General features: G+C 44.9%; 1 protein-coding gene across 1 annotated transcript; it reads right to left on the bottom strand.

The window, feature by feature from the left end:
• Positions 1-7,338: 7,338 nt before the first annotated feature.
• LOC119777772 (hyaluronidase-4) lies at positions 7,339-17,250 on the bottom strand. Its single transcript, XM_038276776.1, has 4 exons — positions 17,098-17,250; positions 9,879-10,867; positions 9,592-9,681; positions 7,339-8,354 (listed from the first exon to the last, which is right to left on the bottom strand). The coding sequence occupies exons 2-4, from the start codon at positions 10,833-10,835 to the stop codon at positions 7,860-7,862; spliced, it is 1,542 nt and encodes a 513-aa protein (XP_038132704.1). The 5' UTR covers positions 10,836-10,867; positions 17,098-17,250; the 3' UTR covers positions 7,339-7,859.
• Between the last annotated feature and the right edge of the window lie 905 nt (positions 17,251-18,155).

The following is an 18,155-nucleotide window of genomic DNA, read 5'->3' as shown; positions in this document are numbered from 1 at the left end:
ATGTCTTCTCTATCTCCATAGAAAAACTCCCTTAGATCATCCTCATGGATGTAGGGATCACGAAAAACGGGCGAGGGGACAGGTCTAGACTCCACGGTGACGGGTGCAGGGGTATGATCTGGCTGGCAGGGAACTCTATCAGTCTGACGTGAACTAGGTGGGGCAATCTTGAGTTTTTTAACGGATGGTGTTAAATGATGTTCTAGAATATGTGAACAGAAACTAATCCGGCGCGAAAAGGAACTGAAACTGGTGTGTGAAGCTAAGTCTAAACCGATGGCTAATTCAATGAGGTCCTCTAGGGTAGCAGGCTCGACGTAAAATGAAAGCTCCTTTCTGATGGAACTGTTTAGCGCCAGGAGATAAGCGGACATGAGCGCAGACTCGTTCCACCCGGAAACGGCTGCTTTAATCTGGAACTCGTTAGAAAACTCGGCTACAGACCTATTACCCTGCTTTATATTCAGAAGCTCACCAGAAAGACAACACATAGTGACCCTACAAAAGGCTTTTTCTAACGCCAGGATAAAACTCTGATATGTACAATCTTTTCTGGTTTTTAGCGGAAATTTTGTCTCCGCCCACTCAAGGGCTTCACCAGACAAAAATGAAACAACAAAGGCGATCTTATCATGATCAGTAGGAAAACTAGAAGTATGAAAACCGAAAAATAACTGACACTGAAATAAAAATCCCTTGAGCTTACGTGGGTTACCTGAAAATCTCTCAGGCAGAGATGGACCAGGTGACGAAAACGACGGGTTAAGTGCAGACCAGAAAGGAAGGGTATCATCTTGACTGAGAGACGACGTCACCGCCGGAGGACCAGGAAGCGGAAGAGTATTCGGGGCAGGACGAGCCGCTGACGTGGCGTTATCATTGTAGAAGTGGCTAGCGAATGATTGTTTTAACAATAACTCATGGACGGGTTGCGAGTGAATAAATGTCTGAGCGTCCTGTTTCTCAGACCAACGACGGAGGTGATCTGCTGGGCTTTGTGTTTGGCCGCAGTGTTCTGTCATGATGTGGTTTCACGGAGAGTAAGCCCAAGATGCAGAACACACACGGAAGCGCTGGTAAAAGTCCAAAAAGTTTATTAAAGTCACAAGCACAAGGGTAAGAAGTGAAAACAGTTCAGGCGGGGGGCTGATTCACAGAGGTCTGAGCAGGAAAAGGGAGATGGCTGGTAACTGAGCTTCCAGCTCACTGCAGGGAGACAACAGGGGGAAATCCACACGGGGAAAACTCCACAGGGAAGTCAACAGGTAGCATCCATGTTAGATTCTTGGGTTGGCTCACCAGGGCAGATTAGCAGGTTCACTTTCCTAGAGCGTCAGGCGTGGGACTGGCTTCCTATGATGCAACTCTCCCAGAGCTGCAGGCCAGAGACAGGTTGCCAGAGAGACAGTTCTTCAGAGCTTCACGGGGAAACAGGGGGTTAAGCTCATCCAGAGCTTTCACGAGGAGACAGGTGGTTAAGCTCATCCAGAGCTTTCACGAAGAGACAGGAGGTTAAGCTCATCCAGAGCTTTCACGAAGAGACAGGATTCCTGTGAGGCAGAGACAAGGAAGAATTAGATTCTAATCTCACACTAGAGATAACAAAGAATCTTTCTGTAGTAGAGGCTCAGGAAGCTAACCAACTAAGTTCAACACTGCGGCGTGGGATCAAGGTCAGGCAGGAGTTTATAAAGGAGAGGTCTTCTAATGAGAGGATTAGGAACAGGTGTGCAGGAAAGTTCCAGCACCAGAAGACCCACAGCGCATCCTTCTGGAGACAGAGGGTAATCTTCAGATCCCCACAGTAACTCCAAACCTAAGGGAAAAAACAAAGAGAGCAGAAGAGGATCCTCGGCGCCCTCTGGTGGGCAAGCCTGAGGATCCCAACACTTTTATCCTTTAGAGTGAGATGATCCTCAGTGGACATTACAACAAACACTCAAGTAAACTATTTAGTATGTTAAACTATAATAATGTTTAGTATTCCTTTTATATCATCTCGAAGAGTAACAAAATGTAAGGTCTTAAGGGGAGATTATACTGGTCTGGAATTTCTAGGGACGCACAGCAGTTTCCCACCAAAGCGCAAAGGGAGCCTATTCGAGAACTTGCGGCACTGATGGGAGTGTTTATCTTCCAAAACAACAATGGAGCGTCTGCAAGATATCACAGTAACGGAGATGGATCTAGAGTTGCTAGACATCGAAGAGGAACAGGTTCTGTTAATGAAGCGAACCTCCTCGATTAACCTTTCATCGTAGTCGTCCATTGTAGTTTTTTCTCGGTTTTTAAAAATGGTGTGCCCCGGCTCCGAATCAAGAAGGACGACCACACAGACAGCCGGAAAGGCATACAAACGACCAATCACAGCTGCTTTTTGTCTGCGCACTTCTGCTTGAGGTCTGCGCAGGTTTGTGACCGTCTGACGCATAGTCAGGATTTTTTTGAGGTGTGCAATGATGCGTGCAGAACCTTTGCGCAGGGGGCGTGGTCACGCACAGAAACAGATTTGACGGCTATTTAGTCTCCATATTTCTGACCGATAGCAGGAGCCGATGATCTTCATAAGGCACAGATCTGCAGGGCTAGACTCCGACAGACCAACCATAGAAGATGGCTGATGGTACCAGAGCCATTGAAGATCTTCAGGAGCGCCCCCTGTGGTCAAAAGGTCTCCTCAGTGGGTAGCTCTTTCTGAGCTACAGGTAGGCTTACATGTAAGAAGGCTAAATGAAATAGCTCCATCTTATGTCTTTCTAATTAATCTGAGAAGGAGCAGCAGGTCTGTTCAACTTTTAATGGATCCGTCTTTTCTTTCCAATATTCATAGCAAACGTTTTTAGAAAGAAAAGGAACTTTTGGGTGTGATTTCAGATCACAGCATCATTTTCTGCCCCTAAAACTAAGCAGAAGCTCAGAGGGAACTGAGCTTTCACTGCCTCGGCATAGCAGAGAGGCCTCTTCTCTCAGTGCTTTTAAATCTCTTGTCCACCTTTTCTCATTGACTTTAAATACCTAGCCAAACAGTCGCCTTCATTTTATTTGACCATTTTATTCCTTTTTTACCCAATTTTTTATTTGATCGTGCAAATGTTATTTTTACCCACCAACAACGGATGTTGTCAGTGGTGTTCAGCCTGTCTAGATGTTGTGTGATGATGATCCGAAATGCACAACTGCATATAATTAGCATTATAAGCCGCGTTATAATGGAGGAAGGTGGCTCAGGTGATCAGGATTCTTACTGGCCCTGCTGCTAGTATAAACCCCTGCTCCTTCCATCCCAGCCACTGTGTCCTTAGGCATGACACCTTACCCACTTTGCCTGCTTTCGGTGGTCTGGTTCTGCTGTTTGTATGCTGAGAATGAATGGATGAACGAAGCATAAGAAATGCTTCAAGCTCAGATTAATGCAGCACAGTCACTCCTAATTTTGCATATTGTTTGGGATCAAGATGGCCGACGATCCTCATAGCTTAACCTCTGACCCCTCATTTGATTAAAAGGACAGCAGCTGATGTGGCTCGGGCATCTGTTCCGGATGCTTCCTGGTTGCCTCCCTCTCGAAGTGTTCCAGGCATGTCCCATTGGTAGGAGGCGTGGTGGAAGGCCCAGGACACGCTGGAGGGACTATGTCTCTGAGCTGGCCTGATGTCGCCTCGGGGAGCAGCTGGAGGAGGTGTGTGTGGATCGGGAAGTCTGGGCATCTCTGCTTAGACTGCTGCCTCTGTGACCCGGCCCCTGATTAAGAGGAAGAAAATGGATGGATGGATGGATGGATGGATGGATGGATGGATGGATGGATGGATGGATGGATGGATGGATGGATGGATGGATGGATGGATGGATGGATGGATGGACAGTAGCCATACAGACTGAAATCCATCTTCTAGCTTCCACTCAAGCTTAGCCTTTAATCCTGTAGCAGATTCTATGAGGAAGGGGGCCAACATCCAGATTATTAGCCAGATTGTCCTAAAACTACATCCTGTAATATTTCACTAATTCACCTTCCTGGTGGCTTCTCAGCAGAGGATCATCAGACTCAATACCAGAACGCAGCCAATCTGACTCTTTCTAATATAATTTGAATATTCCAACTCTAAAAAGAGACTGGATGAAAATCTGACACCGGTGGAAATGGACGATGCTATAATATCCGGTCAGAGTGGGAAAGCTCCTGGCTGGATGGGCTCCAAACAGATTTTTTTTGTTGAAAAAGCAGTCTTTGGGAATTAACATCCTTCCATCTGCTCTTCCCAGACATCTATTATAGTGTTATTAGAAGGAATGTTTTTTTTTTTGCTCATGTTTCTCTTATTATCAGCCAATTAGCTTAACAAACTGATGGAAAGTTTCCTCAAAGCTCATTGAACTGCAGCTGGAGAAACTTCTCCATGCAAACCTTCACAGATCTATAAACTAGGTGACTATATCGTAGGTCAAACAGAGGTGTGTCTTTCCTTCATACTGGAACCTCTGGTCTGTCTGTCGAGGTTTTGGGATCTCCTTCAGGGTCCCTCAGTGCAATGGAGCAGCTCCAGGTTTACAGACTGACCTCCATACTGGAATCATGGATACTTTGGACTTTTTACAAAATAATTTGTGCCTTACTGACAGGAAATAAAAATGATAATGAACTAATTTTCTTTAAAAAAGAATGAAAATAAAAACAGTAGAGATCAGATTACAGACCCTGTGAGAACAGATATACTGAAAAATTATTTCAAAACATAAATATTTTCTATGACGGAAACGGTTCTGCTGTATCAGACCATCTGATCAGCTGAGACTCATCGTACTGTTAATATTTCATAACTAAAAGAACATAGAAATAAGTGATTGCACCATCCAGGATGACAAAGCTCTTTCTTTGGAAAAACTAGAACATCAGCAGGAGCTAGAACCTGCAGAAGAAAACCCATTGTCATTCTGATGGTCTGGGTCTGATCTGTCCACTGGCCGTCCCAGTATGACCCGCTCGGTCTGGTTTTCCTGCACCTGTTATGTGGCTTAAATGAATCCTGGGTCCTAAACTCCCCCATCATACTGGATGATGCAGCTAACCACCACCATGACGCCTGCTGTGGAAAAAGGAGCTGACTCCATGTTGCTCCGAGTAGGACATCAGCCAGGAGCTGCATGGAGCGACCAGCCCTTCATTCAGCATCTTTGTTAGGGAGGGTGAGGTTCACTCAGTTCTTCACATCCCAGCAGGGACTCATCCCTTCATTTATTATTGGTCCCAGAACAAGAGAGACTCATCAGAGGAGATTGACAATTCCTAGTGGTCCTCTTAATTTGGCCAACGGCCGTCGATTTTTTAATTTTTGATTTTTGCATATAAGTGTTCAGCGATGAGTGCTTCACATGCTGCCTCCTCCTACACTGGTGTGTTTCTTCTTCTCTGAGCTCGCTGATGTAACCCAGTGCAATCAGCTGGTCAACGGTGTCTGAAAGACGTAGAGTAAAGGAGTGTGCAGAGAGCCAGGATTAAAAAGCGGAAAGTTCTGGAAGAGACGCTGATAAATGTAGAAAAATAAGCAGCTGTTTAGTAAAAACAGCTGAAGTTTTGAAAGTTAGAAAGAAAGCAATGAAATGGAAAAGGCACGATGATGAAGTTTGACTGCAAACCACTAAATGAGTTAATCATCTGTTCATTGCATTTTGGGACCCTGGATCTGGCATCATGACTGGTTATATTCTTTATCAATAAATGTAAATAGTAAAAATCCAAAACCAACGCGTGACACATAATATTATGAGATATAAAATCAATCTGAGTAATTGGCCCCTTAAAATATCCTAATTGGTTAAAGTGTGTTTTCCATACTGAATGTGCTGTAAAGGTTATTATTGTTCGTGATGCAGGGCCAGGAGAGTACAGAGAAACTGGAGGAAGAATGAAATATTAATATTCTGTTATGTGATTTCACTTTGAAGGTTTAATATCTGTGAACACCTTTTGAACAGGATGTTGATTCTGATCATGCTGAAAAGGAACTTATGGAGAATAATGTTGGGAATTTTCAGTTCTAATAAATCCATATTAGCATCCCTAACTGGGACTTTATTAGAGCTATTTTATAAAAATATACTGCATTAAAAGCCTTTTCAGAACAATGTGACGTGGTCACCTAAACCTGTCCATTTACAGTTACAACAGTTGTAATGGTAATACGTCATTATGGTCATTATGGTCGGTGGGTGTGTCTGAAGTTGCAAACTGCGGTTCTGACTGGTCGGCATCTGCCAGTAGGTTCAGACCTGTGGGGATTTTTGCCTCTTCAAAAGGTGTTTTGCTTGTAAGTAAAACTTTGCTTTCACATCATATGGGGGGGTTAACCCATAAACCATAGGAGGCGGCGGTTTAAGAAGATCAGGAAGAACCACCTGTGATCCTTCCATCATGCCTCTACTCTCTCCTTGAAGCAGCAGAATGATCCTGCTGTTTTTGGATTGTGTGGATCTCTGCAGGAAGGCGAAGGATTCTCCTACAGCACAGGAAGTTCTGCATATTAACACTAAATTTTATGTTAAATGATCTTCTCACGTAAAACAGGAAATCTGCTAGTCTAGAATCTATTGCTGCATGGTGACATTTCTGGGTTTTTCTATCAGGCTTAGGAGCCTCATCAGGGAATTGTACCGACAACCCAGAATGTTATCACCGAAAGTCAACCCGCTGTCTTCATGTTTAGACCATTTGTATATAAACCTGCTTCCAACTACATCACCAATGAGCTCATCATCTTTTGTCACATCAGCTAGTTACAGAACATTCATCTTGGAACATTCCAGCGGTTCTTCCTTTTTTCCATAATGTTAAATTGATTTCTTTTTATGTGTGTCATTGGATACAAATATGTTGCTTCTTAATCAGTTGCACACAGCCCAGAGCTGTTTCCAGTGCATGAACACCCCCTAGAGGTCAGACTGATGAAAAGTCATCTGAAGTCTCTCATTTGAATCCTCACCAATGGAGGCAAAACATCTTCTAGGAACTGAGCCACAGTCAAACTGTGTGTGAAGAGCTATAAACACATCACCTCATTAGCCCTTAAAATTAGAGACATAATCCCTGCAGTAACATCCACAAACCTACAATCTCACTTTATTAATCCTGGAGGGATTTAGAGGGCTAACAGTCTACCGTAAAACCACCTTTAATCAAAACCAGTAGGTAAATCTTTACCAGTATGATGACGCCTCGGCTCATACTTGGTTATACCATCAAAACAAAACGGCACAGAGACTGTAATCTTTTATTTTACCAACCCGTCAGAAATAATGCACATCCATGATTTACATGGTGGATTTTTATTATCTGTACAGATTCTCTGGCTTCTAAAGTCCTGGATCACACAGATAGGTCAGCTGAGGCCACAGACCATAATGGGGGGATTATTATGGAGGTAGAGGAGCGTAGCAAGAAGCATAAAAACAGGGCAATGATTCATCCTTTAATGTAATAAATGAGATAAGGAGTATATAAAAACTGTTGCCTTAATACAGCTAAAAGTGCAGCTCCTCCAGTATGACGTTAGGTAATAAATTAGCAGCTTATATCATCGTAGGAAAAGGATTTGGTTCTACAGCCGCCCATACTGACACACTCCAGACCCCCAACAGACCCACCTGTACCTGCTGTTGGACGTCCCCCTCCCACTAATAAGTGAACCTCATTGGAAGTTGTCCACATGGAGCTGATAGGACCATTTCTGATGAAGCATGTCTTCAAAACCAAGTCCAGAAGTCCACATGTTGTCGGTATGCGTGCTAACAGCCAGCTGACTGCCCTGAACCATCAGCGATGGAGAGCTGTCTGGCTACAGCTGCTAGCAACATTTTCTATAAAGCTAAACCACCGTCTGAGTGAGCAGCAAGGTCAAAGCAAGCAGGAATATTTTCTGGTAGCAGTGGAGCGGCAGAGCACTGCTCCCCCCCCCACTCTCCCACAGCCCACCCTGCTCATCCTCCCACTCCGTCCTCTTCCTCTCCTGTTCCTCCTTCTCCTCCCTCCTCAGGTCGTCATCCTCCTTGACTTTGTTCATGCTGTCACAGCGCTCTCCTTCGTGGCCTTCGTAGCAGTGGCAGCCGAATCTCTCGGTCAGCTCCTGCAGGTCGGTCTGCGATGGCCACCCACTCACAGCGAAGGCCCCGTCCCCCGAAGGGTTAATCTGGTAGCTCCCAGCACTCAGGTGGAGGTAGTGGCGAGCATGCAGGTCCCGGCGAACACAGCGGCCATTTCCTTGGCAGAGGAACTCGCTGCAGACCTCAGCGGCCCGGGTCACGTTGGTGATGTAGTGACCGAGGCGGTGAGTCAGGAAGGACTTCACTAACGTGCAGTTATGCTGTGGAGACAATGCATCATGGGATTAAAAATCCTACAGACATGTTCGCCTAACAAAAACTTCAACATAGCGAATGTTCAGCCATTTACTCTGTCAGGTTTAGGATGTTTGATGCTGGGAAGAGTTTCAATCCAGGCGTCTGAATCATGACTCAAAGATATAGAATTTAAAATCCTCCTTCTCACATATAAAGCCTTAAATGGCCAAGCTCCATCTGATATCAGAGATCTGATTGTTCCTTATGTTCCTAACAGAGCACTTCGCTCTCAATCTGCAGGTTTACTAGTGGTTCCTAGAATTTCTAAAAGTAGAATGTGAGGCAGATCTTTTAGTTATCAGGCTCCTCTCCTGTGGAACCAACTACCAGTTTTAGTCCGTGAGGCAGACACCCTGTCTACTTTTAAGGCTAGGCTTAAAACTTTCCTTTTTGATAAAGCTTATAGTTAGAGTGGCTCAGGTTATCCTGAGCTATCTCTATAGTTATGCTGCTATAGGCTTAGACTTCTGGAGGACATAGGGACCCCTTTTCATCATTCTGCTTCATTCTGTCTCTATTCTCCCACTCTGCAGAATCTGTTAGTTCAATCTCTAACGTTCTGCTCTCTCTGCTTTACTCATAGTAGCTTCATCTGGTCTGTTCCTGTTTGGCTGTGACTCCATCCTGGAGAGAAATATCAGCTGTGCTGCTGCCATCAACACCTTTGTTTCTAGATGTTGGAGCTTGGTCTGTTTTCCAGTGTAGTCCTGTTTCTCTGACTGCGACTAACTGGATGTGCTCTCTTCATCCTCTGACATGGGAGCTGGCTCGGAGCTCGTCTGCCTGGCTGTGTGTTTCCTGGACGGGGCCGCCTTTTACAGCTGCTTTTTCTATGTCTGCTTCTGTCTCCTTGAACCCCAGCCGGCCTCAGCAGATGGCCGCTCACACTGAGCCTGGTTCTCCTGGAGGTTTCTTCCTGTTAAAAGGGAGTTTTTTCTCTCCACTGTCGCTACAAGCATGCTTAGTGTGAGGGATTGCTGAAGATTCAATGAGTCGATGCAATCAGCTGGTTTCCCTTAGATAGAAAACTTTGAATCAATCTGACCGGATGATCTGGTGAACTGTAAAGCGGTTTGAGATGACATGATGTGAATTGGCGCTAGAGAAATAAGCTGAATTTAATCAAATTTGTTCTGAAATGTTATGAACGTTTGGTGAGATTAGAAAAACAAAGTAAAGACGGGGTCAAAGTTCACAAACCCTGGAAGAGGTCAGGTTTAGGTCCCCCCAGATGATGAACCCTGCAGCTCCCAGGGCAGCACTCTCCCCGATGGTATGAATCAAGTCTTTCTGCAGGATACAAAAAAAAAAAACAGTATCATTCAGTCCTTTACTGTCAAACAGAAAATAAGGTTTCTCTAATTTCACTGTTTGAATGATTCTTTTGAAAATGTGTTTCTGTGGATGTCCAGCAGATGGCAGTAGTGCATAAACTTTGGCTGCTGCTTTCCTGTGTTTCTAAAATGATCTTTATCTGATGAACTTACGTCAGACAGGAAGGCCAGGGCATCATCTCGGTAGCTCAGTCTGAGGTAGACGTAGGTAGGAAGGTCATACTCCTTTGAGGTCAGAGAGGCGATCCGGAGCGACTCCTGGATTCTATGGTGTGCAAAGTGCCAGTTGCTATTGCTGTTGCTGTGAGTTTTCCTGATTGCCACTGAAGGAAACAGCGCGGTGCTGCTGTTCCACAGCCACAGCAGCTCGTCGTTTCTCGTCCTCTCAGACGACGGGCACAGGCCCGTGTAGTTCTGGTCATGCAGGTTGTAGTTGTGACAGTCCGGGTAAAGGTAGAATCCCCAGAGGGCGTTGGGCCGTAGACGGGTTCCCAACTGGATTGTTCGTTGCATGAATGCTTTGGCACTTTTTTCAAACCGCCGCCGGGCCAGCACCTCCACTTGAGCTGCAGTGACGCCCAGATACGCCTTTACCGTCAGCTCCTTTGACTTTCGCCGGTAGATGTCCTTCTTGTGCCAGTTCCGTTCCCACTGAGGTCTCCAGAACTCCCAGTCAATGACAGCTAGTCCACGGAAATCCTCTGCAGGGATAAAATGAACGATGTCCTGATAAGCCTTGAGCAAGTGCCTGTCCAGGCTGCAGTTCTGCGGCAGACCACCATGAATAGCTTTGCCTTGTGGCGTGTAGTAGGGGTAGTAGCCTAGCCGGTTTGCATAAAAAATGGTCACATTTTGGCCGGTCCATGCAGCCCGGGGGCTTCCTTGAATGTGAAAAAGATGCTCAAGGTTGGTGCTGATGTTGTACTTGATGGAGCACATGTCCAAGGGAGCGTTCCAGGCAGCAATAAAGGGCTTCCGGCTAATCAAAGGAAGCTTTGCAGGTTTATGACCATAGGCAGCATGGAAGAGCAGCAGCAGCCAGGAGCAGGTGACAGAGACTGGCACCAGGAGGTGGGAGGAGGATGACCCGCCCACTGGGACCACATTCATTCTGCGCCTCAACGTGTCTCCTGTCAATCATCCTGGAGAGAGGAGAGAATACATCAAGTTTTTAGGTTAAAGAAGATATCGAGTGATTTATATTGGTTGCAGAAACCATTTGAAAAATCCTTTCAAACTTAAAGAAAAGTTGCACCTCTAAACTCCATGAAATGTGATTGAAACATGATGTTGATCCATGCATGGAGGGACTGTCTCTCATCCAGTGACATATTGCTGGTGAAGATTCTCAGTCATCCAGGTCATAGTCGTTCCAAAAAAGTTCAAAACAATCCGCTGGAATTTGTTTCCAAGTTTAAAGATGTTTCGTTTCCCTTCCAGGAAGCTTTTTCAATTCTTGAAATTCTTGAAAAAGCTTCCTGGATGGGAAGCGAAAACGTTTTCAAACTTGGAAACAAGTCCAGTGGATTGTTTTGAACTTTTTCTAATAACTCATCCAGTGACTGATTGTTTCCTACGCTGGTTGTTAAGTTTGGCTGCAGTTCAACAGGGAACAGAGGAAGTTTTTCTCTTCTCTCCAGCTTCTCTGTTTTAGCTGAAGCTGAGATGCTGAATACACGGGTTTGAGGAACCGATCTCAAACTTATGGCCTATTTTTCCCTGAAACCACGTTGGACTCTTTGATATGAAGGCTGCAGACTGAGACTCTCCACCAAAACATAAACAGGTTTCTTTATTTAGTCAAAGGCTCTAAAAACACATTAGACTGAGCCTAAATGTCAGGAAAACAGGAAGATCCTTTAAATATCCACCCTACAGCAGTCTGGGTAGCTTACGTTGCAGAATCCCTCCTGTGCTTAATACTTTGTTGACATCACAGCACAGCATGTAAATAGAAGCTGGAGGATCATGTTTTTTATGTCTGTTTTTGTCTACAGAGGAATGAGTTCTCCTGGGCCCTTTGGAGCCGCGGTTAGCTCTGCTATCTATTCACAAAGACATTTGTTGGTATCTGTGGTTCCTGTGAAACGGAACGGCTCCACTCATTCAGTTGACACACTGGGGACGCTGGTTTTTATGTCTGTGCTGCTAAATGATGGTGGATTGCGGTCGCTGCTAGAGGCTCATTCAGGTGTCAGAAGTTCAGTGGGTTCATCTGTGAGTCAGCCGATAACACAGATGTTTGCTGCTGTTTTAATCATGAGCTCGAGGAAGGTGGCTGCTCCTACTGCAGGGTTACAACCAGCAAACACAGACGAGGAAGGAAAAGATCAAACTCCTGAGTGCTGCCTTTGCCCAAAACGCTGGGCAAAGGCAGCAAAGCCAGGAGTCACTCCGGCCCCCTGATGGAAGGATGAGGGGCTGCAGCCAAAAAAGCTCACAGCCACAGATCCACCATCTGTTCCAGAATAAGGTCCCAAATCAACAGGATTCATCTAATTCCACTCATTCTGTCTTATCCTTTAATGAAAGCCTTATCATTCCAGCCCTATCTTTGGTGTTAAATCAGTGACGTCAGCAGGAACAGAGAAATAAACCCAGTTCATTCATATAGCAGCAATTCACAAAATGCAATCTTAACCCTTTAACAGCCTAATCATTTTCATAGGAAATGCAGGCTAGAGTTGAGCAAGGACGTTAAAGGGTTAAGGCCCTGAGATGTTTCTACCAGATCAGATAAACTGAGGAGGTGCAGCTTGTTGCTCATATGTCTACAAACACAAACCTTCCTCAGATGCAAGATATTGGGTTCTGATTTATCTCTTCTGTTGTGGTTTCAGGGTTAGAAGGATTAATTCCCCAGGGCTCCTACTTGTAAAAATGTTGCATAGTTGCATTCTATACTATAGAATCTATACTAGCCAGAAGCGCTTGGACTTCCTGCGGAGGATGAGGAGAGCCCACCTGCCCCCCGCCCCCCCCCCCCCCCCATCCTCCCCACCTTCTCCAGAAGCACCATAGAGAGCGTTCTGACCAGCTGTCTCACTGTGTGGTGTGGAGGCTGCAGCGCCTCAGACTGGAAGAAGGTGAGAACAGTAGAGAGGATCATGGGGGCTCCTCTTCCCTCAAATTAAAGACATTTCATCCCAGCGCTGTGTGTCCCGAGCCTGTGACATAATCAATGACCCCCAACCCACCATGGACTGTTCTCTCTGCTGCCCTCTGGGAAGAGACTTCACAGCATTCAATGCAGGAACAGGAGGTTCTGCAACAGCTTCTTCCCCACCGCTATCAGACTGATGGACTGTTGAGAAAACTCTAATCATTGAGTGAGGAGACCTGAGGCTTCTTTGGGACTGGAATAATGATGGCAGACTTGAAGCATGCTGGCACTATGGATTGGTCCATTCAGGTGTTACAGATGTCTGGGAGGACTCCAGCCAGCTGATCTGTACACTCCTTATACACCTGCCCAGGTATGTTATCAGGCCCTGGGGCCTTCCTCGGATTAACTCTCCTCAGAGTTTTCCTCATTTCAGCTACGTCCAGGTTTACTGCCTCCTCCCCCTGGTGTGGAACAGCTTTCACTGCTGGAGGCTGTTTAGTGCCTCAAACCTTCCAAAGAAGTTGTTCAGTTCATTTAGGAAGTCAGTGTTTGCTGCATCTACCGGGGGGGAGGGTGTGTTGTAGTCTGTGATCATCCCAAGGCCTTTCCACATCCTCCTGGTGTTACTATCATCGTTGAAAAGATCCTGGATCTTCTAGCTGTGGTTCTGCTTCACTGATCTGATGGCACGGTTTAAGTTGGCACGCGCTGTTCTCAGTGCCTCTTTATCACCAGACTTTAAAGCTGAGTTCGGTGCTTTTAGCGATTTCCGAACCTCTCCATTTATCCAGGGTGGTTGGTTGGCCCGGGTGGTGATGTTCTGAACACTCTGGGCAGATAGACTGCAGTCAACAGTCAGAAACTAGCAGAAGAGCAGAAGCTGGCACCCCATCTTTTTACACCAGTTGTTGTTGATGTAAACACAATGCCCCCCTCCTCTAATGTTACCACTGAGTTCAAAGCTTCTATTGGCACGGTATTATGTTAGCTTATCCAGGCTAACAGCGTTGTCTGGTATGTCTCCATCAGGATGAAAGCGCAGCAGTTACTGAGCTCCTTCTTTGAAGAGAGTTTGAGTTGTAGTTGGTAATTTAAGAAAATATGTTTAACCGAGGACTGAAGAGGAGCCGGTGAATAGATGGAATAATAATCAGAGGTGTCAAGTAACGAAGTACAAATACTTCGTTACTGTACTTAAGTACTATTTTTAGGTATCTATACTTTACTCCATTACTTATTTTTCTTCCTACTTCTGACTTTCTACTCATTACATTTTCACACAACTATCTGTACTTTCTATTCCTTACGTTTTTAAAACAAACGTTACTCTTGGCTTCAGTGTTATGCAGAGGTCAGAGAACCCACCTGCTGGCTAATCCGGACCCAACCTGATTTAAAACATTTATAAATTACTGCATGTTTTCTGTCGACAGTGTCTACACGTCACTTGCGCCGCTTCTCCTGTTACCCCAAAATCCCACATCCTCTGTCACCGCTGCACAGCTCCAGACCTCCTGCACAAGGCCAAGCCTACAGCCTCCGCTGTTCCTCCTGTATTGCTGCGCTCCGACTTATCCTCAAAGCTCGAGGAGAACATGAGCGATATTATCATTAAATACGAAGGAGGAAAAAATGCAGAAATGAACGCTTAATTTAATAAGACATATTTAAAAAATCCCCATCAGCATCCAGCAGATGTGCGGTTTCTGATGGAGATGAGAAATCTGCTTCCTGTTCTGTTGAAGAACCAATAGTTTGCATCCAATCATTTAAATAAACAGTGTTAGTTTTTTGAAATATATAAGAATTATGTTCTAATCTGTAGTTATTACCGATCTGTTGTTACTATATTTTAATTTGGTGCGATTGCAATATCGGATCGTGACCTGGCCGGACCGGAGCGGAACCTGAACATTTAGTATGTTTGGCTCAACCTGCTGCTGTGAAGCAGGATTCCCCTCCATGAACAGAATCAAAAATAAATATGGATCCAGGCTCAGAATGAGCTCCTTGATATGTGCTTGAGAATGGCTTAGTCTCCATTCAAACCCAGGTTTAAAGCCTTGCAGGGAATCCTGCTATCATTAAGACAGAAAAAAGAAAGAAAAATAACAAACGCTCAGTTCAGGTGTTTTAGAAAATATGGGAATCAGGAAATTGTCTATAAACCAAACTGAACAATTGTTGTTCTCTACTGCAAAAAAACACTTTAGATTTTAATATGGAAACATTTCCTTTTTTTTCTATCTTTTAAAAATTTTCTATTCATTTATTTTCAATGTTTAACATGGATGCATAAACACCTAATTTTATTTCAGTGTTAAATTAAAAGATCATTAAAAATGTCTCAGGACCTTTACTGGTTAATGATTTTTAATTGGTTACCCCTGGTTTAATGTTTATAAATATTTATTTCACGTCATGTGCTCCATCCACTGCAGATCATTTGCTTCATCCACATCTAGTGAAAACTAGTGGAATTGGATGAGTCATAGAACACAAACACTCATTGGTTAGCTAAAGGAAATCATCAGAAGCAAGCAGGTGTTCTTCAAACTGCTAACGTGAATTGTCTATGCCATGCTACAATGTTGGATGAAGAAAAAGATGTTGAAATGTCTGAAAGGTCGGACACAGGCGAGAGCGTATCGGGAGACGGAGACCAACAAGACCTCCCTCATCCTTGGACCTATCTCTAAGAATTTCTAGAAATAGTCATAAAATTGAGCTTTCAATTCATATAGTGGCATCTGACTGTTTTTGTTAAATGTTACTTTGTACTTTTATACTTTAAGGAGTTTTTGGAGAACATATTATTTCACTTTTAGTTGAGTAAAGAGGTCAAGTTGATACTTCAACTTTTACAAGAGTGTTTTTTTAAACTGCAGTATCTATACTTCTAATTAAGTAACAAATGTGTGAACCTTTGACACCACTTTTGACACCATAATCAGCAACGACACCACCTCTATGGAACCAGGTCTGAAGCATGCAGAGGTTTGCTGAGAATAACCAAAGGAAACATGCTAACTAGGGCAGAATGTCATGGCCGCTTTCCCAGTGTGGCAACTGGTTTGGAAGATTCATCAGGAGGGGAATTTGTCTTTCTGTAGAGAAGATAGCATCTTAATTAAGAACCATGTGACACTTAGGACCCAAGAAGATATGTTTAACCACAGCCTGAACATTTCAGAACAAAAAGACTTCCCCTCCATCAGAGTCATGTACCTGGTGGAGCGGAGACTGGTCAGGTTTACTGTGACAGGCAGCCAGCTGTAGACGCCTGTGAACATCTGCAGGACACCATCAGGCTGATAACCCTGTTGATCCTCAACAGAACCAAGGTCCAGACCTCTACCTGACTGAGAAGGAGCCTCTGCAAAAAGGATCCAAGTTCCATGAACTGAAGCAGCATGGAAAAGATGAGCCATCCCAGGTTCTTCTGCAGCCATAATGGAGTTACTGGAATCCAAAAATGGATTTTTCCACACCTTTCTGACACGCCTCCTCTCTGCTCCTGGAATCACTTTAGTCGACGCTGACTGAAGGATAATCATCCAGCTGTGCTCTCAGCTTGGTGTTTTATTAAAGTGTCTAAAGGTCTGTAAGCAAGAGCTTAAAGTGATTTTCACGTCTTCCCTAATCTGACCTTTCCATAGCCTGATAACTCATCGAACCGATTCTTAATCACTTTTCATTAAATGTTCAAACCAGCATTTTATTACAGGATGTGGTTCATATGAAGGCCTGAAGACAGCCGATGGACTTTTACCTTTTCCCTTCTAATCCTGTCAGCTGATCAGGAGCTGAGTGCAGCGCTGATCTCTGACTGAGATGCTGATCTGCAGACAGGAACCTGGAAAACAACACGGCTTCTTCTGACAGCTGGAACCGCTTTTAATCTGTCTGCCCCCCATGCTGCAGGACTTTAAGACGATTTACAGTAAGTGCTTATGAGTCAGAGCGTCTGTAAGAAGTGAGACTGTAAACGTTTCAGCTTCATCTCGCTGCAATAAAACTCCCATCAACAATAAAGGAAACAGACGTCTGCTTTTCTGATCTCTAAACAGCCGTAATTTCTGCACTCTGTGGGTTTCTGTAACATTCTTAGCATGACAGGGCGTCCCCTTCTCCTCCCCCTTCCTTCATCACCCAAAACACCAGGAGGTGCCGCCTTAGCCAAATTTAAAAATATACTTCATCCTCTTCCTTGTGCAACACAGCAGATCAACAGGAAAGAAGGACTTCCAAAGTCTGAAGGCTCACCTTCCCATGATGGAGTCTCATCTTCAGGGGCCACAGCAGGGGTCATGGCGGCCCTCTGCACCAGACGTCCCAGACGCCTGAACCTCATCTCTGAAGACCAGCCACTAATCCAGGCTTATATGCAGGCAGGCGACGGAGAGGGAGGGGAGAGCGTCAGCCCCACAACACTGCGATTAGAGAGAGGGAGGAAAGGAGGGAGGGAAAGAAAGGGAGGCCGAGTCACAAAGAAAGGGGTGGGGGGGGGGGAACCATCTCAGCTTACTGAGCTCTAAGGTCTGATCCTCTGTAGAAGAAAAACCTCCGTTCATCTAGAAACTGTCACCAGTCAGGAGCTGCTGCTTTGCTTCTGAAATCTGAAAGAAGAATCGAATTCCACTGGTAAGGAAAGTGCAGCTTTAGTGAAACAATACCTCCTAAGCAATACCTGCTGAGCAATACCTCCTAAGAACACCTCCTAAGCAACACCTCCTAAGCAATACCTGCTGAGCAATACCTCCTAAGCAACACCTCCTAAGCAATATCTCGTAAGCACTACCTGCTGTGCAATACCTCCTAAGCAATACCTCCTAAGCAACACCTCCTAAGCAATACCTCCTAAGAACACCCCCTAAGCAATACCTGCTGAGCAATACCTCCTAAGAACACCTCCTAAGCAATACCTGTGAGCAATACCTCCGAAGCAACACCTCCTAAGCAATACCTGCTGAGCAATACCTCCTAAGAACACCTCCTAAGCAACACCTCCTAAGCAAAACCTGCTGAGCAATACCTCCTAAGAACACTTCCTAAGCAACACCTCCTAAACAATACCTCCTAAGCAATACCTGCTGAGCAATACCTCCTAAGAACACCCCCTAAGCAATACCTGCTGAGCAATACCTCCTAAGAACACCTCCTAAGCAATACCTGTGAGCAATACCTCCGAAGCAACACCTCCTAAGCAATACCTGCTGAGCAATACCTCCTAAGAACACCTCCTAAGCAACACCTCCTAAGCAAAACCTGCTGAGCAATACCTCCTAAGAACACTTCCTAAGCAACACCTCCTAAGCAACATC

Source organism: Cyprinodon tularosa, unplaced genomic scaffold, assembly GCF_016077235.1.
Source record: "Cyprinodon tularosa strain WSP-4 unplaced genomic scaffold, ASM1607723v1 ctg1270, whole genome shotgun sequence".
In the NCBI taxonomy this organism is placed as follows: Eukaryota; Metazoa; Chordata; class Actinopteri; order Cyprinodontiformes; family Cyprinodontidae; genus Cyprinodon; species Cyprinodon tularosa.
The sequence above is the reverse complement of the archived record's forward strand: the minus strand, read 5'-3'. Positions and strand labels throughout refer to the sequence as shown.

Coding starts and splice junctions, on each gene's coding strand:
- LOC119777772 (XM_038276776.1), bottom strand. CDS start 10,835: ATGAATGTGGTCCCAGTGGGCGGGTCATCCTCCTCCCACCTCCTGGTG. Junction 9,682..9,878: donor CCCTGGCCTTCCTGTCTGAC/GTAAGTTCATCA, acceptor TGTATCCTGCAG/AAAGACTTGATTCATACCAT. Junction 8,355..9,591: donor TAAACCTGACCTCTTCCAGG/GTTTGTGAACTT, acceptor TTGTCTCCACAG/CATAACTGCACGTTAGTGAA.